This window comes from Grammomys surdaster, unplaced genomic scaffold (genome assembly GCF_004785775.1).
Source record: "Grammomys surdaster isolate TR1022 unplaced genomic scaffold, NIH_TR_1.0 126219, whole genome shotgun sequence".
In the NCBI taxonomy this organism is placed as follows: Eukaryota; Metazoa; Chordata; class Mammalia; order Rodentia; family Muridae; genus Grammomys; species Grammomys surdaster.
In genome coordinates this window covers 5,211,377-5,236,440 of record NW_021621022.1, presented here as the reverse complement: position 1 = coordinate 5,236,440, position 25,064 = coordinate 5,211,377, and the positions used below count along the sequence as shown (strand labels likewise).

At 44.9% G+C, this 25,064-nt stretch overlaps 1 protein-coding gene across 3 annotated transcripts in view; it reads left to right on the top strand.

Moving 5' to 3' along the window:
* Ptk2b (protein tyrosine kinase 2 beta) overlaps positions 1-25,064 on the top strand; it is a 119,870-nt gene that overhangs the window by 61,882 nt on the left and 32,924 nt on the right. For all 3 annotated transcript variants that reach the window (XM_028758801.1, XM_028758799.1, XM_028758800.1), the window contains exons 2-4: positions 5,331-5,571; positions 22,690-22,868; positions 23,249-23,336. In XM_028758801.1, the coding sequence (XP_028614634.1) occupies positions 5,368-5,571; positions 22,690-22,868; positions 23,249-23,336 (471 nt within the window). In that variant the 5' untranslated portion in view covers positions 5,331-5,367. The remainder of the gene's footprint in view (positions 1-5,330; positions 5,572-22,689; positions 22,869-23,248; positions 23,337-25,064) is intronic.

Sequence of the window (25,064 nt, the reverse complement as noted above, 5' to 3'; positions counted from 1 at the left end):
CATTAGTATTTGGTCATGGTCAGGATTTGGAGACAGGATGCTCACTGTGCTAGACACTGTTTGGTCAGGTTGGGAGATGGGTGGGGCTCCCAAGTATATCAGGTTGTAGTTTCTCATTGTTATACTTGCGGGTATACACAATACATGCACACGTAAACACATACATACATATATACACATACATATACACATGCATATGATTATGCCTATACATACCTGCTTTTAAGAGTAGTTTTAGGCTTACAGCAAAATGACGGGAAATGCAAAGAATTCCCATAATGCCACCCACCGTCGCATGCATAGCTTCTCTCATTTTCAACCCCATACTGAGAGCATTGTGGCCTTCTCTGTCATTTAACATCAGAGTTTATCCTTTCTGTGCTGTCTACAAGGCTGACAGGAGTATGAAGATCCTTGCCTACCGTTATGGAATCACAGTGAACATTTCCATTGTCTGAGCATACTCTGTGCTCTCCATTAACCCATCCCCCTCTCCTCACGGCAACTCCTGGCCTTAAAACTGTCTTTAAACTTTTGTTTTTCCACAATTGGAACCACACAGGATGTACATAGACTCCTCTTTTACTTAAAAATATTCATTTACCTTTATATGGGGTCCGCACCTTGAATCTCAATACTCGGGAGGCCAAGACAGGTGGATCTCTGAATTTGAGGCCAGGTTGACATATATACTGAAACCCTATCTCAAAGAAAAAACTATAATCACTTTAGGTTCGTCTGTGTAGTTCACAGCTTGACAACTCTTCTCTCTTTGTGCATGCATGCTTGCCTGTGTGCATGTGTGTTTGCAAATGTGTTGCTATACATGAGGGTAGCACATCTGGGTGGGAGTATGCATGCACCAATACACACGCGCATATGCAGGCTTGAGAGCAGTCTTGGGTCCTAACAATGGAGTATAACCTACCTTCTTTGGAACAACTCTCATGGACCTGGAGCTCACCAGGTAGGCCTGTGTGGTCCAGGTATCTCCCTGTCTCTGCCTTCCCTAACAATGGCATTATAAATGAACGGCACCACACGTGGCTATTAAAACAACAGCAGCAGCAACAACATGAGTTCTGGGGATAGGGCTTGCTTGGGTCTACATGCTTGCATGGCCAGCTCTGTGCCGCCTTTACCCAGCCCACAATTCTCTTCAGTGTGAGTAAGAATTTACTATGTGGATACCAATTTGCATATCCATTCATCTCGGCTGTTTCCATATTTTAGCAATTACAGATAAGACTGCCTTTAACCTCCGTGAGCAGGTGTTGGCGTGGCTGTTAAATTTTCAAATACTTTAGGTAAATACCAAGGGGAGGATCCCTGGATGGTGTGGTAAGGGACTGACGGGCTGCCTCGTTCACGTTCCCCTACATTTTTATTGTAGCTTTCTCAGTGTCTCTGTGTTTTGAATGGAAAGCAAAACTCTGCTATAGGAGCAGCCGTAACAGCACAGGCTCAAGACCATCTGAAGGTCTCATTCCTAAGTCCCTGACACTTTGCCCTGGCTGTCTAGGCACAGGCTTCAACCTTCTGCTTTATCTTCAAGCAGGGATTGCTGCCTCCACATTCCTCAGCACTCAGTGGCACATGACAAATGACCATGGAGTGTTCCCCAGTCCTCACTGTTAGATCTTGAACTTTACCCATACATTAGGCCTATTTAAATATTCTCTCATACTTGTCCAGCATTTCAGGGGCATTTGGGGTGTCTAGGTTGTGCCTGCTGATAATGCAGCCCTCTGAATGAAGATGCTACCTAGACTGGAGGGGCACCCGATGGGATCACCAAAGACTGTCACACACACCCTGCTTTCTTCATTATGGATGCGGGGCTGGGGGGAGTCGTCTTTTGTAAACTGGATGTGGGTTTAATGTCCTTTCTAGCTTTGAGTCTGTGTTCCCAACAGCATGACACAGCATCATTGCTGTGCCAGGTCTCCCAATGGTCACTTATGGGTCCAGCCATTGGCCTTCACTGTTAGAACACTAGCATTTCTGTTTCAATTGGTTTGTGTTGCTATAACAAAGCACCAGAACCGAGTTGGCTTCCAAACAAAAAGCATTTGGAGGCTAAAAGGCAAGATCAAGGCATCAGCATGGTCAGGTCTGGATAAGGCTGCTTCCCAGGTACATATTGCTATAACAAAAGGAAGGTGATAAAGCTCTCTTGGGTCCCTTTTAAAAGGACTCTAAAGCCACTCATTGGGGCTCTGTATCTCAACATTTCTACCCTCTCATGCCAGCAGCTTGGGGGTTAAAATTTGAGCATATGACTATCAAGGGATACATGCATGCAGTCCACTGCAGATAAGGTCAAGTCCCTGGGGTTACATGTCATAGATCACTCCACTTCCCCCTTCAGATGCCTGTCTCAGAATCCATCTTTGTGAAACCCTTGTGTACAAATTACCACACACAAACAGAAGCCTACCAGACCAGCAAATCCTCAAGCCAGCAGGCTAGCACGTACTGGTTTATATGCAGTTGCTTGTTTGTGCTGCTGACTAGGACTATGCTATTTAGGGACAAAGTACCCCCCTCATCTTCCCAGACCTAAAGTACCATTGCTATCATCCCTCCTGGGTCCCCTCAGGCCTTGCCACTTCAGTTTTCTCCCTCATCTCCCAGCTGCTGGCTCTGCATCTTTGCCTAAAGGCTTTCTGACATCTCCCTTGTGTAGAACTGGCAAGAACTGCCGGGAACACTGAGCATAGGAAGTGGAATAGAAATACTTCCAGCTCTCCCTCTCTCTGAGTGAGATATGGTTCATCCTGGGCTGTCCAATCCCCTCCAGTTCCCTGAAGATTGAAACTGGGCTTGCCCAAGTTTCGGTACTCAGCACACAGGCCTCTTTTTGCCTGTCTTTCCTGCAGTGCCACCTTGTTCTACACTCCTGTGGGTGCTTCCTGCAGATTCCCCTCAAATGACTTCTGAATTCCTATAGATCAAGAAGTGCTCATAGGGAGTGTTACTGTAGGGTAGAACACTAGGGCCCAGTATACATAGAGTGTTATGCAGAAAGAGAGAGAGAGAGAGAGAGAGAGAGAGAGAGAGAGAGAGAGAGAGAGAGAGAGAGAGAATACATAGAGAGAAATATACATAAGAGAAAGGTGTACATAGAAAGAAGTATAGAGATAGAGACAGGTATACAAATTCAAATAGACTTCTAGAACACATGTCCTCCTCTGTCAGTCTAGTCCCAAGATGCACTCACCCTTGTGAGCTCAGCCTTGTGCTCCTCTTACTGCCTGCCCCACCTAAGAGACAAATCCTCTTCCTGCTTGAATTCTTACCTCTTTCGTTCCTTACTAAAACATATCTCCTTTGTTGTCGTTGTTATTGTTGTTGTCGTTGTTATTGTTGTTGTCGCTGTTGTTGTTGTGTGGGTATACACACATGCACATGTGAAGAGTGTGTGCACACAGGTAGAGGTCAGAGATAAAATTTGAATGTCTTCCTCATTCAGTCTCCATTTTATTCTTGGAGGGATAAAACTCTTGTGGAACTGAGAGCTCATGGATTCAACTAGATTGACCAGCGAGCTCTGAGACCCACCTTTTCCTCTCCACACCCCCCCCCCAATGCTGGGGTTATAGGAGCACATCATCTCACCTGGATTTTATGAGGTTACTGGGGATCTGAACTCAGGTCTTTGTACTTTATGGACTGAGCCATCTTCCCAGCCACTACTTTATTGTTTTGTTTTAAAGGAATAGTTCCTTAGAGTGATGACTTTTCAAATCTTCCCTGGTATCTGGATCAGTATAAATAAACAATCATAGGCTGTGTTCTGCTTTTGAAATACTTGACTCCATATTTGTATTGTGACTCTGCCAGCTCCATCATTTTGCTTCCTGATTCCTGGTGTAGGAATTTCCTCCCGCCCCCTAAAACCACACACACATGAGAAGGCACACCTTTTATCTCTAGTAAGTCTCAGACCTAGGGCTTAGCTCATTCTAGAACTAGCTGGATAGTTTTTGTTTTGAGACAAAGTCTTGCTGTGTAGATCAGGCTGGCCTCACCGTTATGGCAATCCTTCCTCAGCTTCCCAAGTGCTGAAATAACAGGTGTGAGCCATCAGAACCAAGTTTAAGGGGTGATCGTTAGAAAAAATTCTTGGAAATTAAGACCATCTAATCCTTACCAAAGACACAATCAATGCCAGCAAGGAGGGCAGGGCTTGGGGCTACACTGGTGAACCCTGTACAACCCTCAGCTGGTGTTGCCAATGAATAACTACAACTTTCCTCACTTCTTTTGGACATTCCCCCATTTTATGATTGTATGCTTTTATTTATGTATTTTTTTATCTGTGTGTGTGTGTGTGTGTGTGTACCCATGCACATGTGCATGTGCAGGCACCCATGTGGAGTACAAACTACTCCCTGGAGTAAGTTCTCTCCTGCCACCTTGTGGGATTGAGGATGGAGTTTGTGGGATGGCCAGGCATCTCTCTGCTGAGCCATCTCAGAAGCCTAATCCCCTGCTTTAGTGCTTTAGATCAGAAGGAAGTCAGTCCTTGATAGTTCGGTTGGATGCAGAGGCTAGGTGAAGGCAGCTGAGATACATACTGAATTACAGATTACAAGGATTCTTAGTTTACTCCTGTGTCAGGCTAGGCAGCGTGCAGAAGCCCAGACTAGCTCCATCTGTTTTGCAAAACAACTTTCCACCCTAAACAGCAGCGGGAGGTGGGAGGGAAAATAGCCAAGAGACTTTTCTCTTGGCCTATCTTTCTGTGATACCTGATACTCTACCTGGTGAGTTCCTCAGAGGTCCAGGCCTCCAACTTGAAAACTCTAGCTAGTACTGAGGTTGTGGGCAGACCAGCTAAGCTAATGACCTGGACCTGATCTGGAGATGATCTTCATCATCTTCCCTATTCATTCCTTTGGGGCCACTGATCCCCAAGTTCTTCTCAGATTTTCCTCTTCACTGCTGTTTCCCTTCTATTTATCACAGCCGCACTCCCTGCTTTTTCTGCTCTGCTGTGTCATGCCACAGCCGCCTCCTCTCACAGCTGCCTCATGTGCTAAGTGTGGGCCTCTTGCCTGGGAGCCAGTGAGGAGAACAGGGAAGGAAATAGGGCCAGAAGACAGGGCTTGTGTACTTGCGAGCGAGCGAGATTATATACCTGGATGTTTTCCCCACTGGCTCCCATGCACCACAGCCTCCTGGTGGAGGCAGCTGGAGGCCTTTGCAGGGAGTTTTCAGGATTAAGAGAAGGAGCTGTTGTATCAGTTGTGGATCTTGTGGGTGGATGAGGCATGTGGCTTGCAAGAGCTCACTCTGTGGCTGTCTCTCTGTTGTCTTCTCAGAACTGCGATGTGCCGGTCCTAGTTGCTGTCTGAGAGGATGTCTGGGGTGTCTGAGCCCCTGAGCCGTGTAAAAGTGGGCACTTTACGCCGGCCCGAGGGCCCCCCAGAGCCCATGGTGGTGGTGCCGGTGGATGTGGAGAAGGAAGACGTGCGCATCCTCAAGGTCTGTTTCTACAGTAACAGCTTCAACCCAGGGAAGAACTTCAAGCTTGTGAAATGCACAGTGCAGACAGAGATCCAGGTAAGTGTGGAAGACTCTGTTCCTCAGCTGCTCTGCTCCTCCTTCCACTTCCTGGACAGATGGGCAACCTTTCTTGAACCTAGCAACTTCTGGCATTGCCTGGGCAGGACAGAGGTTGGCATCAAGAGAGGTATTTTCACCTTGATGCACCAGCCTTCTCCAGCTGTGCATGCAGCGTTACAATATACTGGCCTGTTTTAACTTGCCTTTACTGAACACTTACTATGTGAATCCCTGTGGTCAGTTTCTCAACATACATGCTATTGAATTCTCCCATGAGGAGACACAATGAGGACATACCCATTCTCTTCCCGAACCCTCCTTCATGATGTCCCTCAGAAGATTGCTCTGGAAAGCTCATAATTTGAGCAAAGGAATTGGGTACTTGGGGGAAGTCTTCCCAGGTCCAAGGGAGCTAAACTGGCTTTGTGTCACTAACCCTTCTAACATCTCAAAAAACTATTTCCACTGGTGACTTCTTTCACCAGCGCTGTGGTGGCCCTGGCTGCCAGGTCACTGTGCTGTATCTTACACAGTACACACTACAGCTCACACACCAGAACAGGATGTATTGACGAGCATGCTGTCTCTTTCAGTTAGCATTATTGCTGTGGTGGGGTAGACTCCTGTTTCCCATAGCTGATCTGATTAGGGTCCCACTTGCTTCTCATGTGCTTTCTGATGAGAGTGTGAGTGTGTGCAGAGATTAAGGGGCCCTTTCCTCCGGCCTCTGCTGACACTCAAGTCTTCTTTGGGTGTCCCATTTTTGCACATACCTAATGCCACCCACTGCCAACTCAACTTGTTTGATTTCTAAAAGCTAACATGATTTCCAAGTTGTGAGGGTAGGGAGCATCCTACTGCCCAATTTTGATGACAAATGAACAGTCTTCAGCTGTTCCCGCTAGGATGTGCTCTGTGGATGTGCTGGAGGACAGACGGGACTGAAGTCAGGGCACCGCTGTCCATGGGGAAGAAATGGTGGAGAATGGCTGGAAGGCTGTCTTAGTGCATAAACAGATTTCAAATGTGGCACAAGCTGTATTTCTAAGTATCTGAAGGAGAGATGGTCACACATAATGAAGGTGTAGAGCATTTGGCTTGGGAGTCTGGAGTTAGATGGGAGATAGGGATCAGCATATAGTTGTTTGCTTGGTTTGGTTTCTAAACAGGGTCTCACTGCATAGGGCGGGCTGGCTTCATAGTCACTCTGTAGCACAGACTAATCTTGAACTTATGAATGCCATACCTCAGCTACCCAAGTGCTAGCATTATACATATTCAAGCTACCACACATAGTTCTTAAGCAGAGAAATCTTCATGAGGTGGTGTGATGGCTCTGTAGTTATTTAAGGGCAAAATGTACAACAGGCTTCAGGAAAGGCCAATGAACCCAAGCTTAGGAATGGCTATGAGTGTCTGAAGAATTCTCTGGAGGGGCACAGGGACAGAATGGATAACAAAAGAGTGACATAACTCTCTTCTTGGAACTTATACCCAAGCCTTTTGCTTTTTCCTGCTTGCAGTGTTTTCGACTGTCGAAATGTAACCTTCTAATGCCATCCTGTTATTACAGGCTGTGACTTTAAAACCACCTGGACTAGCAGTCATGTGAGGCTCCATCTGGATGGCTTATGTGGGCTTGGATCTGAATGCTTAAGGAATCAGTGTGCAGATTTCCTCCAAGGGGATCATGCACACCTGTTGCTTGGCTGTAAGGACTTGAAATGATAGATTAGGAGTACCTAGCACATAGTAGGTCTCAGAATCTGAAACCATTGGTGGTTAGAGCTGCCAATTTTCCACAGGAGAAAAAAGACCTCAGATTTTTTTATTTATCCGCTTATCTGTCTTATTTTCAAGCTTAGTAACTACATTTGTATTTTAAAATAGCATACAGTGTTCTGCAAGGAGTTTGCCCTGGGGCTTGGGATATGGTGTAATAGATTACACACCTGGTGTGCACAAGATCCTGGCTTCTATCTCTGGTACTATAGAAAGGAAGGCAGGAAGGGATAGAGAGAGGAAAGGAGGGAGAGAGAAAAGGAGGGAAGAGGAGATAGAACCAGAGGGAAAGAAAAGGAAGGAGGCAGGCTCAGAGAAGAGACTTATGCTCAAAGAAGCTTGGGAAATGCTTGGTTAAACAATGCTGAGCACTGGATAGTAGCTCAGTGACAGGGCACTGGCTTATAATTGGAAGACCTTAGGTTCTATCCCTAGAACACACCTCCGTCAGCCCTTCCTGAAAATCATGAACAGATTCATTTGCAGCAAGACTGCTCAGAATCCTCCATTTTACCTGATGAATTACTGAGATAGGGCCACAGTGTGGTATTTTTTTGTTTGTTTATCTGTTTGCCTACAGGAATTCTTCTTTTGTATGCAGGACCTGTTGATTCTCTGGCAAGCCTTCTAAGACACACACACACCCCGCACCCCCTTTGTGCTCCATAGCAAAATAGGAGAGACTGAGAGAGAAAGGGGAGTGGGCTATGGACTGGGAGGTAATAGTTACTAGTAGTTACTAATAGTTACTAGAAGTGGATTTGTACTAACGAAGTGTTGGGGAACAGAGATAAGTTGATAGATCTATATGTATCAAGAAGATAGAGTCAATAAAAACTGATGATTAATTACATGTGGGAGGGAAGTAAAGGAAGGAGACAAGGATGACTCAGACTCTGGCTTGGGCAGCAGAAGGAGTGCTCATGCCATTCACTGGGACGAGAAAGAAGTTCAACCTGAGACCTCAGCTTCACGTGTGTTCTGTTTGAAGTACTTTTGAAACATCTCTATGGAGGGACATGGTCCTGCAGCTAAGAAAGATGACAGGACACATATAAGAGGATTTGGATGCCAACCTGCAATGGAGGTCAAGCCAGAGAACCAGGCTCTCTGTGAAAGATAAGGAGAACAAGAGAATGATTCCAGCTGGGAGAGAAAGAGTAGGGAAACAACAACAACAAAAAAAACAAAAACAACAAAAACAAAACAAAACAAACAAACAAACAAACAGAGCAACCAACAGAGGCAGGGACCAGCCCAAGAAAGGAATGGTTATCAGTGTGGGATGCTAAGTTCTACCACAGGAGACCTTTGGTGTGGAGAGAGAATTAACCAATATGGCGGATCATTTTTGACCATGAAAGGAAGAAAAGAGGCGAAGACACAGCAACACATTTACCAGCAAAGGGAACATCATAAGGTCCTAAATTGAGACGGCACATAGTAGGTCTGAGGCCATCAGTGCCCCAGGACTGACAACTAAAGCCACGCTAATACCTTTGTTTTTACTCCATCTCATGGGAAACATGGATATAAATGTAAGCTGTTGAGTGATAAGAGATTAGTTTTTTAAAAGGTTGGTTGATGTAGGTTACAGGGTGGAGATTGGGGGGAGAAAAGTATGGCCATAGATAGAGGTCGGTGGAGATATGGTAAGAGTGTCAATTAGGGTAGCCATGGATATAGTAATACTGATGATGGCTCCAGCAATGGTAGGGATGATGGCAATGGTGGTGGTGGTGATGGTGGTGGTGGTGATGATGGTGGTGGTTATGATGGTGGTGGTGGTGGTGGTTATGATGGCGGTGGTGGTGGTGGTAGTGGTTATGATGGTGGTGGTGGTGGTGGTGGTGGTGATGATGGTGATGATAATGACAGGGGTAGGTGACTATGCTGATAATGAAGGTGATGGTGATGATAAAAGCTAACATTTTGGCCCCACGCCACTCCCCATACTTGTTATCTCACTGGCTTCTCAAAAGGCCCCTCTGAAACACATAGTGTTATTTTTCTCTACTTTCTATTTAGGGAAACTCAGTGCCAAGGAGTTAAGCAAATTGTTACTTAAGTGGTGGGTTTTGTTTTCAAACCCAGACAACCCGCCTCCAGAGCATACACTCTTAACCAATTCAGTCTATGGAAGGAAGAGCTGTGATTTGGAGGATCCAGGAGTTGGAAGTGAGAGGCTCTGATGATGGGTTAGGATTGCAAAGCACAGGAGGAGATATGGAGAACTGCAGCCTGACTCAGATAGACAGAAGCCTATTGTCTGAGCTGAGCACTGGAGGAAGGTGCCTGGGGATGGGGCATCCTCCACTCGGTTTTGTCCCTGAGTACATTTGAGATGCCTTCATGTTTTCAAGTGGCAACATTGAAAACTCTGTTGGTAGGTGATTCTGGAGAGAGATTCAGTCTTGGTTCAAACATTTGGATTGGTCAGCCTCTGGATGGTGGCTGAACCCTGTGGATAAGCCAATAACAGAAAAGCAACCTGAATAATCTGTTTTCCATTCCACAGATACTGTTGTGTGCCTCCAGTACCAGGCACCTTCATGGGGCATTGACATTCTCCCATCACATTGTAATTCCCTGTTCTTGTAGGGCTTCCTGACCAAGGATATGACATTGCGTCATGCCCATCAATGAACCTTTTAAAAGCAATGAAAGTGCTCTGATAGAAAGAAATAGAACCTGGGCAAGCATACAACCCAAAGAGGTTGGTCCAACTTTGTGCAATGCCTATTTGAGGACATAGTCCCCGTGTGTAGAGATGGGGCCCAGGCCCAGCATCCTTGCCTAAGTTTCTTCTGAAACTAGTGGCTTCTTTCTCCCCAGCTTCCAAACCTCACACTGTCTCCCCTACCACTTGGTCTTGACTTCGGTGAATTTTTCTTTCACTTTATGTCCTTTTATCATCACCCTCCTCCCCCTGTTCTCAAAATGCTGCCAACCCCTTCAGACTTGCTAAGGGCATGTCCCTCTATAAGAACACTGGTGCAACTCCAAACCCCTCTCTTAGTTGTGTGTGATGAAATAGAAGCAACAGAGACTTGCCCTAGACAGCCCACATTGGTGTCATGGTCGCACAGTGTCCTTACTCCAGACAGACTGCCAATTTTAAGCTTTTAATCTTGACTCTTCTCTGTGTAAACATGAATGCCCTATTGTGCTTTCTCTCTGATGAAACAAACTATGGAGAAGCAGGCATGGCAGCACTTAGCTACGATCCCAGCTTTCTAGAGTTTGAGGATCATCAGAACCAGGCCAGCCTGAGCTACACAGTGAGACCCTATATCCAAAATAGAACAGCTCTGTGAGTAATCATTGGCTCTGGAGCCTAAGTTCTTGCAGAAAGCAGGCAACGGCTAACAAGACCAGCAGTGCCCAGATGAGACATGGGTGCTACCCTTCTTGAATTCCTATTTCTTTTTGTTTTTCTTTGAAATCATGTTTGTTGGGAGCTCTGAGTCTCCATGACAGGTAGAGGCTTATGTCATTATACTTTCCTCTAACATGCTAATTTGCTCGTCTGGGAAAGGGATTAAGACAACACCTTGAAAACAAGAATCCTCCTTCACTTTTTTTAAAAATCTGCCTTTTAGTACCTTTTCCTTTTCTTCCCCCTCTTACCCATCCCCAACTCATTTGCAGATAGGGTGGCCATGGGTGCTGAGTTCCATCCCAGTGAGTACGCACCGTCCAGAGACGACTAGCAGTGCCCTGCTGATGCCAATCCAACCATGAACTGGAGGATAAATTTTATGATCACCCAGGGCTAAGTACCATACTCCTGATCAGGACACTGAAGGGCTAGCTCGCACTCTCTTCTCCTTCTGGCTGACTCTTGTTGGTTCATTCTGTGCCTGACTCTGTCCATCATTAGAACTTTTCTGCTTTTCATATGTGAAAACATTAAGCTAAGCGTGGGCTTGTGACTGTGATACAATGTATCTCAAGAGTTTCTCTCACCCATGTGATGATACAATGTATCTCAAGAATTGCTCTCACCCATGTGATGATACAAGGTATCTCAAGAGTGGCCGGAGCCCAGCACCATCTTCATCCTAGATCCCCTTTCAAGCCCCTACCATGTACAAATGTAAAGTCAAGATTTATTTTTACCAGGTGTAGTACCTCATATCTGTTATCTTAGGATTTGGGAAGCCAAGGCAGGAATATTTCTGGAAATTTGAGACCAGCCTGAGTCACAGAATAACTTCTGGGTTAGCCAGGAATACATAGCAAAACTCTGTTTTAAAAGGAGACAGGGCTGGAAATATGACTTAGCAGTTAAGAGAACTTCTTTGGAAATATGACTTAGCAGTTAAGAGAACTTCTTTTTTGCAAAGGACCCAGGTTCAATTCCCAGTACATGGGGACTCACAGGTCTGCAACACAATTTGTAAGGGCTCTAATGGCCTCTTCTGTTTTATGTAGGCATCAGCCACTCGTGTGGTACACATACATACATGCAAGCAAAACACTCAGACACATAAAAATAAATCTTTAAAAAAATACTACAAAGAAAAGAGAAAAGAAGGAAAGAATCCCCAGAGGAAGAAGGTTAAGGTATTGTGACACATGGCCCTGTCCTAACTAATCAAGACACTTACCCCAAGGGCTTCAAATTTAGTCCTGTCACCTAACTAGATACAGAGAATTAGGAGATAGATGCCTTTGTACCCCTTAATTCATATGTTGAAACTGTAATCCCTAATATGATGGGGGAATAAGAACCCTTTGGGAGGAGCTAACATTGAATATTGGTGTGTTTCTCAAAATATCTATGTTAAAACTTAATATTTAATATGACAACATGCGAAGACGAGGCCTTTGGGGATGTGATTAAATCACGAATGGCATTAGACATGCTTAAGAAGAGGTTGAGGGCCCAGTGAGCTGGGTCAGCAGTTAAGACTGCATACTGCTCCTGCTGAAGACTGAAATTTGGTTCCTAAAACCCACACCAGCGGCCCACAACTGCATGGGACTCCAGTATCAGGATATCTGAAAAGCTCTTCTGGTCTCCATGGACACTATACTCATGTACACAGCTCCTCCTCCCATAAGCACATAATTAAAATAAAACAGTAAACATCAGTTTTTAAAAGGTGTCAAAGAGACAACCCCTGGCTATCCCTCTCTACTGTGTGAGGACTGGGCATAGGCTCCATCTTGAAACCCTTGCCAGATGGCAGATCTTTGACTCTGGACTTCCCAGAACTGTAAGCAACATACTTTCACTGTCTATAACTGGCCAGTAAGGAACTTTGTGATGGGCAGAAGGGACAGATTAGCACCTAGGCCAGGGCAGGAGCTCCCTAATGTTGACAGGAAATCCCTGGCCCAGAGGCCATGTTGTCACCTAAGCATTCCTCACTTCCCTCCTTCAGAGGCACAAGGGCAATGCCCCAAGTTTGGAGGAACAACAGGAAGAAAGGGGAGGGCTCCCTGTTCAGTAAAGCTACTCCTGAGAGAAGGTTTAGCCCATATCAGGCTAGCCCCCCACATAAGATCAGCCCATGAAACAGGCAGGAAGGGCTCAACCAGGAAACCACAAACCATCACCACAGAGTGACATAAAAAGAAGCACATTAATACACACTTCTTCTTTTCTGCACCCCTTCTCATTTCCTGTGAGTGCCTCCAGTCCCTCACACATACAGACACTCACCACAGCGAGAACAAAGAAGAGGTGAAGCCTAATGGGTCTCTCTTCCTTTATCTGTGTGCATAGACTCGTGATGTCTGAGAATGAGGAGGCAGGTGTCTGAGCTGCTGTTCTATTTTTGATCCGATAGTTTCGTGCTTGAATATCCTCCTTAGAGCATTTATCACCTCGGAATGAATGCTTTCAGAGTGATAAGTTGTGCAAAACTTTAGTATTTTTCTCTGCTACCATTAGCTGAAAAATATCAGTTCTTTGAATCGAGGATTCAGAACTTATGTAGCTATTGTCTTTACTTCCTAACCCCGCCTTAACAGATAACTAGAAACCAGTGGTTAAAACATCAGGAACGTTTCTCTCACAGCTCTAAAGGCTAGAAGGCCCAAGGGCAGGTGTCAGAAACACGTCTGGTGACTCCTACTGTTCTTGGGCTTTGGTGGCATCACTTCTCTCCACCTCTCTATTCCTATTGCCCTCTCTCCCATAGCTCTTATAAAGATACCCCTGATTATCAGCCACACAGAGGGTCCAGAAAGACTGTAAACTGAGTTGTTCAACTTAATTATATCAATATAGAGCCTCTTTTGAAATGTAATCTAAGGATGAGAATATGGGCACGTCTTCCTGGAACAATCAATCCGCTATTAGCTACCTGACTGAGATTATTAGTGTCACCTTCAGGCATGTGCAGTGAGTTTAATGTAAGGGTGTTTCATATACATACTGCCTTGACACCCAGCTGGGGTCAGGGAACTGAGCCCAGATGATACAAGTCTGCCATTTTCCCCCACTGCCAAGAGTCTCAGTCACCAAAAAGCCTGTGTGCTATCCTGCACCACATCTGGTTTCCTGTGAGGCTATCAGGAGATATGGTGCCTTGTCAGTTTTAAAAAGGATTTATTTTTAGTTATGTGCATGTTTCTTCATCTGTACAAATGTATGCTAGGTTTGTGTGTAGGTGCCTGCATATGACAGAAGAAAGCATTGAGCTGAGTTACAGTGCATGAGAGTCACCTGATATGAGTGCTGGGAACCTAACTCTAGTCCTTTGGAAGACAGGAAGCACACTGCTATCGATCCTTCTTCCGGTGTCATTTCTTAGATAACCTCATCTCATTGCCTAGCTTGTGATACTGACATCAGTGGTACCCAAATTTTGAATGTGGTTTACAGTCTTCCATAACACTCTCCTGCTCACCTGCCTGCTCTCCCTCTCTATTGGGTATCCAGCTCTTAGGGAAGAACTCATCAATATTTCTTGAAGCCGTCTTTCTAGAGACTAGTTAGAATTCTACTATGCTGTTGTCACCATGACTGAGACATGAAGATTGAACTTCATGAGATATGGCCCTGGGTGTTAAATGACCACATGCAGCAAAGAATCTTTTTTTCCCCATCATAGTTAGTATCACTATTGATGTGACAAAACACCATGACCAAAAGCAAGTCAAGAAGAAAAGAGATTATTTGGCTTACACTTCCACATTGTAGTCCATCATGAAGGAAGTCAGGGCAGGAACTCAAACAGCCTGGAGTCAAGAGCTGATACAAAGTCCATGGAGGGTGCTGTTTACAGGCTTGGTCATCATGGCTTGCTCGGCCTGCCTTTTTTTATAGACTCTAGCCCAGGAATGGCACCACCCATAATCACCAATTTATCTATGCCCTGCAGACTTGCTTACAGCCCGGTCTAATAGAAGCACTATCTCAATTAAAGCTCCTTCCTCTCCAGTGACTCTAGCTTGTGTCAAGTTGGCATAAAACTAGCCAGCACATGCCCCAAAAGTCAACAGCACCCCATTGAGACTCACTAATGCAGATTATTAAGCACTGTAGCAAATGTGAATATTCTAGATCCATCCCCCGTAGCCAATAACACTTTTCAGCTGTTCATTCTGAAGCAAGGCATGTGACCCATCCCCCAAGCCATCTTCACAGTGAATTATAAAGTCATTACTTTAAAAGGTATCAGAGTAGCAGGAAACTTTTATTTTATTTTTTTAAAGAAGTACATTAACCTGCCTGGTACTTTCCTGTCTGTCGTTTCTTATTCTTTCTTCCTCCTGAAGCTCATCTTAGCATTAAGAGCTCTTCCTTGTGGCATATTAACAATCAGAATTTTGAATAGAACAGGTCTATATTTAACAGAGTATTTTTATTTTTGAAGACAACCCCTATGCTCCAAGTCAATTAAAGATAAGACACATGTTACTGTCTCAAAATCTTTTTATTCTCTTTTTTCAAAGTTCTACCTTCTCTCTCCATGTAGGAACAAAAAAGGGAATGAAGACACTGCTGTATTGGGCTTGATGCTTATGCCCTAAAACTCTTACAGATCTTTGCTCTGGGCTGAACGAAGTCATTTTCCTCTGGACCGTTTCTTCCAGAGGGCAAGTATGGTCAGCTCAGCTCTGGGTGTGGCCCAGTCATCCTGGGCCTGGTTTCATTATATATAGTCTTCCTTATGTTTCTGAAAGCATCCAGATTCACTCACACTATATCATCGATACTTATAGTCCCATCATGATAACTACTATTTATTGAATAGCTAATATGTACCAAGCATTGTCCGAGCTCTTTATGTACTTGGAATGTACATAATGCCTGCCAGTCACCGTTATGTGTCATATGTCAAAACACCTTTGTCTGTCATCTAAAAAGAACTGGAAATAAACTTAAGCCTGTGCTTGTATCTCTTGGAGAGTTATTACTGGAAGATTATTTTTGAGACAGGATACAGTTTTTGGAATCCTCAATCAACCACTGATTAGAACTCAAAGAGAGTCCATGTCTGTCTGATCCAAGATCAGACACAGACAATTGCTTTAGTCCTGTTTTGCCGATGTCTTTATTAGATTCCTAGGAGTCTTAACAAAATACCCCCTGTAGTATGGCTGAAGACTACAGAAATGCACATCACCTCATAGCTCTGAAGTCTAGAAAGCCAAGATCAAGGTATGGGTAGGGCTATGCCCTTGAACCCTGTGGAGCAATCCTTGCTTGCCTCTTCTCCAGACAAGCATGAGGACTAGAGCTCAGACTCCCACGCCTATATCAAAGCTGGTGAGTACAGAGCCCACCTGCAATCCCTGCTCTGGGGACTGAAACATGGTGTCCCCAGAGCAAGCTGGCCAGCTAGATCAGCAAAATCAGTGAGCCCTGTGTTCAAGTGCTAGACCCGGCCTCAGCATATGAAGTGGAGAATGTCTTTTGGAAGACACCTGGCATAAACTTCTGATCCCCACATATACCTACACACATATGGATATGCGTACATGCATTCATGCAAACCACACACATACAGATGAACATTAGAAAAGTGGGTGTACACAAGCTGTGACAGCTATGACATCATGACATCACCAGGTGTTGTCACCTCACGAGACTACTCTCCTAAATGTGATCTACCACCAACTGAAAAGTCCTCACGTAGTGACCTTAATGTGTCCTGGGTGTGGGGACAAGTTATGTAGAGATAATCTTTCTTTGTTTCTAACCTACAAATGGAAAAGTCAAAGGTCAGGGATAGGAGTTGGGGAAAGGCCTTCTGGAATCTTCATACTATTTAACAATTTGAATAAGTCATCATGAATCTAGAGGAAAGGAAAATTTGAGGAATACAGACATTTTCAAGAAAGTCTTGAAAAGTACCAGAAGTCTTTTAGAGTCTAGACTATAACTCACAGCAGCTAGAAAGCCTGCCCTTCAGCACCAGAAGCCTTGGTATGGGAAGAAGGTGAGGTCTTCCTGGAGAGAAAGGAACCCTGGGCTCATCTAAAGAGCCAGCACTTGTTAAAAACTCAGGTTACATATGGCAATTGAGTGAGTAGGAAAGCATCATGTACTGCCATTTTTAAGGAGTGCTTTATTAATAGAGGAAGAAATATTGACTGTGGCAGCCGGTGAGCTGGGGGTTGGGCACCAACACTACTGCTCCTGCTGTCGGCGTGTGTGAGCACCCAAGGGAGGCAGGACTGGAGGCAGCGAGGGGCAGGTGAGCCCCCTAAATGGAAGCCATTCTCTTCCTCCCTCTGGCTCACAAGCTTCTGCATGGGTGAGGGGTGTGTGCTCACTGGAGCCGTTGCCCCACAGGTCTTCACGGTGTGCACGTGGCAGATGGTGGCTGATGCTTTGAATACAGAACCATCTGCAGCTTGATAGGGCCAGGGTAGACAATCGCAGGAGACACTGTGGCCCAGGAAGCTTGTTTTCCTGTTAGAAGAACTTTCTCATCAAAGCTAGATTCACAGCCTAACTTTTTAAAGTATATATCTTATATTTTGAGATAATGATATCATTTCCCCCTTTCTTTTCCTCCTTCCAAATCCCCTGAGCCCCATCTTGCTCTCTTTCAGATTCATGGCCTCTTTTTCTTTAATTGTTGGTGTGTGTGTGTGTGTGTGTGTGTGCACATGTGCACATGCATGTGTGTTCCTAAATATATAAATACAACCTGCTCAGTCTGACTGACCATTTTGTATTGGATAACCAATGGTGTGCTTTTCCCTGGGGAGACTGTGTTCTCAGCACTTCTTAGTTGCCTGAAATCTTGTCTTGTCTTGTCTTGTCTTGTCTTGTCTTGTCTTGTCTTGTCTTGTTGAAGGTTGTGGCCTCATGAGATTTTCCCCCCTTTAATTTTAACATGTCCAGTGTTTCCAGCTTTGTTCATGTCTTGTTTGTGCAGCCATATTGATGAGACTTCATGAGTGTAACTTCTGACATTTCCAGGAGACACAACCTCACCATAAACCCCCTGTTCCTCTGGCTCTTCCCTTGCTCCTCTTCCATAAAGATCCCTTAGGTGTAGGATTTGTGCTGTAAGTATATCCACTGGGACTGGGATCCACCCTCTTCTTTTTGATTAGTTGTAGTGTTCTGTAATAGTCTCTACTTGTTGCACAGAGGTGTTTCCTTGAGGAGGGATGAGAACTATGCGTATGTGTGGGCATAGGGTTCCATACTTAGAGTGTAGTTGGGGATTAGGCTGGTTTAGTAATGAAACGATTATAGATTCTCCTCTAAGTTCCATGACTTTATTAACTCCAGATTGCTGACTAGGTTTCTAGTATCAGGCATGAGTTCCCCCTTATTGGGCTGACCATTAGGTCCAATTAGAGAGCTGTTGTTTACCACCAGGGTTTGTGTGGGAAGGTTATGGAGCCATGCCGGTTGTTGTTATGGTTCACAGGCCTCCACTGAGTAGGACTATTGGTTGTTTCCCTGCTTTGGAGGCTTGCATGATGCTTTCTGTTACCGTAACAGCTAGTCTTCAGGTAGGCAGGTTTCAGTTCAGATCCAGCTCGGGGGCTCTCATCCCTATTTCTGAAATGCATGGTCACACATTAGCTTGCATGATACTATGTTGATACTCTTTCTATGTGGTTATGAGCATCATATTCATTTCTCCCAGCCATGTCTGAAAGATGGACATAGTTTGCCTCAAAGTTCTGACACAATATATGTCCTCAGTTATACAGTTAAGACTTCACAGGTAAAAGGCCCAGCTCATCAGACACCCCTTCCCTCAGATCCTAAACCACCACACTTTTGCTATGAATTCATCGGTTCCTACTTCCTCCTCAGGCTTAATGAACTACTAGAACAAGTCAAAGAGCTGAGGAAAGTACAATACTTAAAGCTGTAGTTTTATCCTAGTGGATACAAATTAATACCTGCCAATGAGGAAATACACAGAACTTTCGAGAGACTCTTAGAGGGGAAGCTTCTGTACTCAAGATCCATCACCTGCTAGGCAAAGCAATGCACATCGCCCAGTCTCAGGTGAACATCCTGATTCAGATATAGTAGCTCTTCCAAAATGAAATAAGGTATTGTTGATGATGAATGAACACTTTGGCCACATGGTTCAACTTGATCTCCATCCGCTCCCCTCACCCCCCGCCCCAAGCTTGAGTTAACTCTCAGACTCAAAGTTACAACTCTCCAAGTTCATGGCTAGCCTTTACAATCTAAAAAAAAAACAACCAGTATGTGGATGGCCAGTAGTCCCCCACCCCTTCCCCCATGCTTCTGAAACTGTGGGTCCCCCATATGTTAGAACACAACATGAACAACAAAGCTAGTCCTACTGCCTGGAAAAATCCTAAGATTTGGAACCAAGGACAAAGACCAGCCAAGTCCTCTATAATCCAACCTCAGTAATCAGTCTGGTCACGTGGGTGGAGGGTAACAGTGCCATTCAGTGAGGCTGTCTGTCTCCAGCACCATCCACATTCATCCTCAGGAAAGCTTGGGCTATGCCTGCCCTGCCTCACGGGAGTGCTTCAAGGGCCTTGGACCCTTTTCCAGAAGAATGGTGCTTGGAAACGCAAACTTAGGCTTGATTTGAAAACCACTCTGATGTGGCATTGCTCATTAAGTCCTTTAGTAGAGTCAACTCAAAACTCAACCCCTCTTCCCTTCAGAGTAAGTCACTCAAGTCACACCTTCAAAGCAATCCCTACTGCATGGTCAGCTCTGGCTTTCCCCTCTCCAGGGTTTGAGTACTTTCCCTAACTGTTAGAAGGGTCCATTTTTTCCCATACATTGTCTCCCTTTGCTAAGCTCCCCTGTAGGTAACTAATCTCACCCTCATTCCGTTCTCTCTGTCCTTGGGCTGACTGCCAATGCCGGCTCCTAAGCCTTACTATTCGGACCTTTGGTCCCATCAGCACTTGCAAGAGAATGAAAGAGATAAAGGTATATGTTGGGGGGGAGGGGTATCAAAAAGATAGAAGAATAAAACAAAATTGTTTTGTTAAATGGGATTCTGTAAGAGAGTACTGCGTTAAAATATGCTCATTTAAAGAAAGAGTATTAACCTTGAGCCAAGTAACATTCCAAAGAGTTAACTAATTTAATCTTCACAAAACCACTTCGCTCAGACTTTATTACTTCCTCATATTTTAGGAAAAGTCTAGATCTGAAGCTTTTAGGAATAGCTTTTTGAAAAGCTGGATCTAGATCGGAAGGCCTGTATGTACAAAATTATCAAAGAACAAATTTTAAAATGAAGAAAAGAAATGGAGAGAACCAACTGTTCAAATCTGTCTTTAATATCCACCCTTATTCCCCAAGCCAGCTTTCCAGCCCTGGCAGGTTTTTATAAAGTCCAAGACCCTTGACCCAGTAATTCTACTTTTCTGGATTAATTGAAAGTAAACACCAGTTTGTCATTTATACACAGAAACACTTTACATTAATTTTTAAATTTTCATGACAATAAAAAATTGTATAAATTCCTTAGATTTCTAGAAACAGAGGGCTAAATAAACATATTGTAGTTTGTTGATACAGTAGACGATTACTCATCTCCAAAACGAACAACAAAGCTGGGATATAGGTCAGTGGTAGGTCAGAGCACTTGCTTACTATATACAAGGCCCTAGGTTCAATTCCCAGTGTAACAAAGTAAGAGAGAAAGAAACATTGCAAGGGTGTCATGATATATGCCTGTAGTCCTCGCCCTTAGGAGACTGAGGCAGGAGGATTGTGAGGTCAAGATCATCCTGAGCTATATAATACCTTGTCTCAAAAAAAAAAAATACTATCAATAAGGGCAAATCTTAGACATTAAGTTAAATGACAGAAGTTGGGTAGGAAAAAATGACATACATTAAGTAATTTCACACATATGAAATTGTAGAATAGAAAAATGAATTGAAACCATGAGAGGAGAAGAGAGAGTTAGCCACAAGGGTTGATCTAGAAAAAGAATTGTCTAAAGATGTGGAAAACATCTATTTTAATCGAGTATGTGGGTCACAGGAGAATATTTATGTGTAAGTACTGCATGGCTAAAATGTATACATTTTAACATCTTACATATTTGTGTGTGTGTATGTGTGTGTACATACAGAAGAACTGAAAGAACAACAGCGTGTCACGCTTGGGGAGTAAGAGCGGCAGCATCTATCCGATGAAGCGTCTACACATGCAAAGAGAGCTCTTGTACTCCTGAACTTCCTTTGCATATCTGAGATTTTCTACGTAGGCTAGGGTTCCTAGTTATTACAAAATGAGTGCTCAGATAATAGATTTCAGTTTGGTAAGGGGTAGGTCCTACACTTCAGCACCAGAGGTGGGGACTGCAAGTGGGACTCGGTGGAGATGTGAGGGATTCTGGGTAAAATATCAGGGTGACCAGGTGGGTAGAGATAAGCAGGAGTCAGTAGCAGAAGCAGGTAGAGATAATGGCAGACCTGTCTGCTTCACAGAGTAGACCTTATGTTCTCGTCCATGCTTCTGTCTCTGGAGCCACTGTAGATTACACCCGTCACCCAGCCTCCATTCTGATTGCAGAGCTGATATTAGACTGCTGGTGTACACTCTGGTCCCCTCGTCCCCCCCCCCATGCATGTCACAGAGCAGTAGTGGCTTCTCTGATAGCCACTGTCTTTCTTTGTAGGAAAGGGAGTTTTTACAGAAGTTCAAGAGAATTAAAAGGAGGCAGCTGGAACAAGACGTGCGAGTTGTCCAGGCTGATGCATAATTGGACATTATTTTAAACCAGCATTACTTAAATATTAGTCTTGACATTTTCCTAGTAGAGAGAAAAAGAAACACGCTTACCTCTATTTCCAATAAAGGAATTAATTGCGTTTTGCTTACTAACTTAGACAACTTCTTGGGAGGCATGTTTACAAGAAAAAAAAAACATACAGCCTAAACAATCAAGCCTCCCTCCTCTTCCTGGCCAGACTGCAGCCTGCAGTCTGGGGTAGGCTGATGTAGGCTGGATATCCATGCATTTCAGACTCCTAGCTCACAAGGGCCAGTGTCTGCAATGTTTTAAATCTGCATGCAGGAACTCTGCTCTGCCAGGAGTGGGCTCAGCTCACTCACTTGATGTGAGCCCAAGGGAGAAATGTGATTACCAGCAGCTAAGTTGGGCTAGTCAGGGCCTTCTGATGGGCCTTGCAGTTGATATTCATGTTAATCAGGCTCTGTGTCTGGGCCAAGAAGTGTGGGCATTGGTCTGTGGGTGTGGGACCTGCTGAAACCATGGGTAAAAGAAGAAAACCCCAAGAGCAGAACAAAGAGGCTGGTGCCTTCCTGTCAGCTTTACTGAGATCATCTTTTTGTGGGTCTGTCCCTTAAAGGCAGCCTCATGCTTCTGTGTCCTCCAGCTCTGCCATGTCCCAAGTCAGCTTGGCAAAGCACAACATCGGAGCCAGGAGGTCCAGAGTTCCCCATCCCAGCTTAGTCGGTGCATTAGTTTATTTGCCAGCTATAACGCAGTGGTATCACCTGCTTGCTTCCCTGTGTCACGTGGACTCAGTGCCGTCATGTGTGGAGAAGACCTCGCAGATCTTGGTCTTGTACTGCAGCCTGCTGGCTAGACTGGAAGCCATCCAGAAGGGGCTTCTCACGGGGCACATGCCCAGCTGGTATTAATTGTTTTGAACTGTGCTCTCAGCCTCTGCATCTTGTCCTCGCTTCTGCTACCTCCTCCCACTTCCTCTATGTCTGTCTCATTTTGCCAAATTGTTCATTCATCGGGCAGAGCACACTGTGTCCCAGGGCCTGCGCTCACTGTTAGAGAATCAGAAATAGATAATAGCCAAGACAGATTGCCACACAAGGTTTGGGGATGTGCTTGGGGAGCCTGTGGGAGCCCAGTGGGGGTGCATCCCTGATCCTTAGCCCTCTCATCTCCTCCCTAGGAGATCATCACCTCCATCCTCCTGAGTGGGCGAATAGGGCCCAACATCCAGCTGGCTGAATGCTATGGGCTGAGGCTGAAGCACATGAAATCAGACGAGATCCACTGGCTGCACCCACAGATGACTGTGGGCGAAGTGCAGGACAAGTATGAATGTCTACACGTGGAAGCTGAGTGGAGGTAGGAATGCCATCCTCCCTTCAAGCACTCCCAAGGCTCAGAATCTCCTAGAAAATTGGAGTGGCTTTCTAGACTTAGTCCTCCCACCATGTCCTGATGAGAATAGTTTTGAGATCTAACCTGGCTTCGTAGAGAATCCGCTTTTCAGGACAGTATCTAGGTTACAGTTCCAGACCAGATGCCGTTGGTGCTGTGGTAAAGAAGAGCAGAGGGTGGGAGGGAAGGAAAGCCCAGGCCAAGGGTTGGTCTTTGAAGTAAGGAAACTGGCCTCATGAATCGCCCTTGCATGTTGAGGGGTAGAGGAGCTTTGGCCCTGTGAGTCCTACTGCTCTCTTGGGAATCCAGCTTCCCAGTGACAACCAGAGTCTATCTCGTTGCAGGTATGACCTTCAGATCAGATACTTGCCAGAAGACTTCATGGAGAGCCTCAAAGAAGACAGGACTACGCTGCTGTATTTTTACCAACAGGTGAAAAGCACCCCAGTGTCTCACGGCACTTTCTTTAAATGCTGAGAGAATCCATTCTTTTCAGGGGAGATGGGAAGATATGGAGCAGCCTTCTAGAAGGCTTCCCCTGAGGCTGTTTCTTATGCTCCTATGTCCCATCTATGTGGAGGCACCTGTGAAGCAGGAAAAGCAGGCTGGTGCACAGTGAGGTGTGCTTTCCAGCCGCTCCTGCCACTGACCACCCTGGTAGTCCCAGGGATTTCATTTGCATGACTTTGCATTCTCCTCTTTAAGTTTATAAGGACCTCTTCTTTAGAGAGTTGACACAGGGACCTAGCGATGCCCACAGCAGAGTGCTGGCGAATTAGCCTGAGGAAAAGCCAATCACAAGTTGTAGTTCTTACCAATTCCCATGGTGTAAATACTCCTGTTGCGGCCTCTTTCAGGCTACCAACATGGCATCCACTAGCTCACAAAACTTTCAAAAGTGTGCCGGCTGGCTCTCCTGAGCTGCCTGAACCTCTCTCACATACCTTCAGACTGAACAAGAAGCAGCCACAGTACCTGCACAGAGGAAGCTCTGCAGCAGCGCTGACAGAGCGGCCACTACGCTTTCTCTCTGTCTCTGTGTCTCACTTCCTGTGGGCCAGACGTCAACCCAGACGTTTCATGGACTCTGAGTGACTGACATTTATAGCTGCTTATCAACATGGGCTTGGATAAATCACTAAGTCCTCCCCCAGGTCTTCTTTCTTTCCTTCCTACCATCCTTCCTTCCTTCTTTCATCTCTTTCGCTTTTATTCTTCTTACAATAGTAAGGACTGAACTCAGAGTATCACATTCACTAGCCAAATGTTCTTCCAGTAAACCAAATCCTCAGTCATTTTTCTTCTTGCAATGCCTCCTTTTTAGTCTTTTTAAAAGATTTGTTTGTTTATTTATTTTATGTGAGTATACTGTAGCTGTCTTCAGACACACCAGAAGAGGGCATCTGATTCCATTACAGATGGTTGTGAGCCACCATGTGGTTGCTGGGGATTGGTCCCAGGACCTCTGGAAGAGCAGTCAGAACTCCTAACCCCTGAGCCATCTCTTCACCCTGCCTCATTTTTATTTTATTTTATTTTATTTTATTTTATTTTATTTTATTTTATTTTATTTTATTTTATTTTATTTTTTTGAGAAAGGGTCTCTCTATATAGCCCTGGTTCTCCTGGAGCTAGTTGTGTAGACCAAGCTGGAACTCACAGAGATCCATCTACCTTCCTAAAACTGGGATTAAAGGCATGTGCCACCATCTTGGCTTCAGAAGTATCTCATTAAGCTGATTAAGCTGGCCTTGACAAACCCATGTAGCTCAAAGAAACCTTGAACCTATAACCTTCCTGCTTTAGCCTGCAGGGTAGCTGAAATTACAGGCCTAACCACTAGGCCCAGGTTCAGTTTTATTCTATCAAAAATGACAATGGGAGAGGTGTACGAAAATGCCTCTCGTGGTGGGATACTGTCTTAATTACTTTCCTATTGCTGTAAGGGGGCGTCATGACAAGGGAACTTACAGAAGACTTTATTAGATTTATGGTTCAGAGGGTAAGTTCAAGACCATTATGGTGGGGCTTGTGGCAGTAGGCCAGCAGGCATGGTGCTAAGGCAGTGGCTGAGATCTTATATCCTTATCTGTAAGTAAGAGGCAGAGAGAGGGAGAGAGAGAGAGAGAGAGAGAGAGAGAGAGAGAGAGAGAGAGAGAG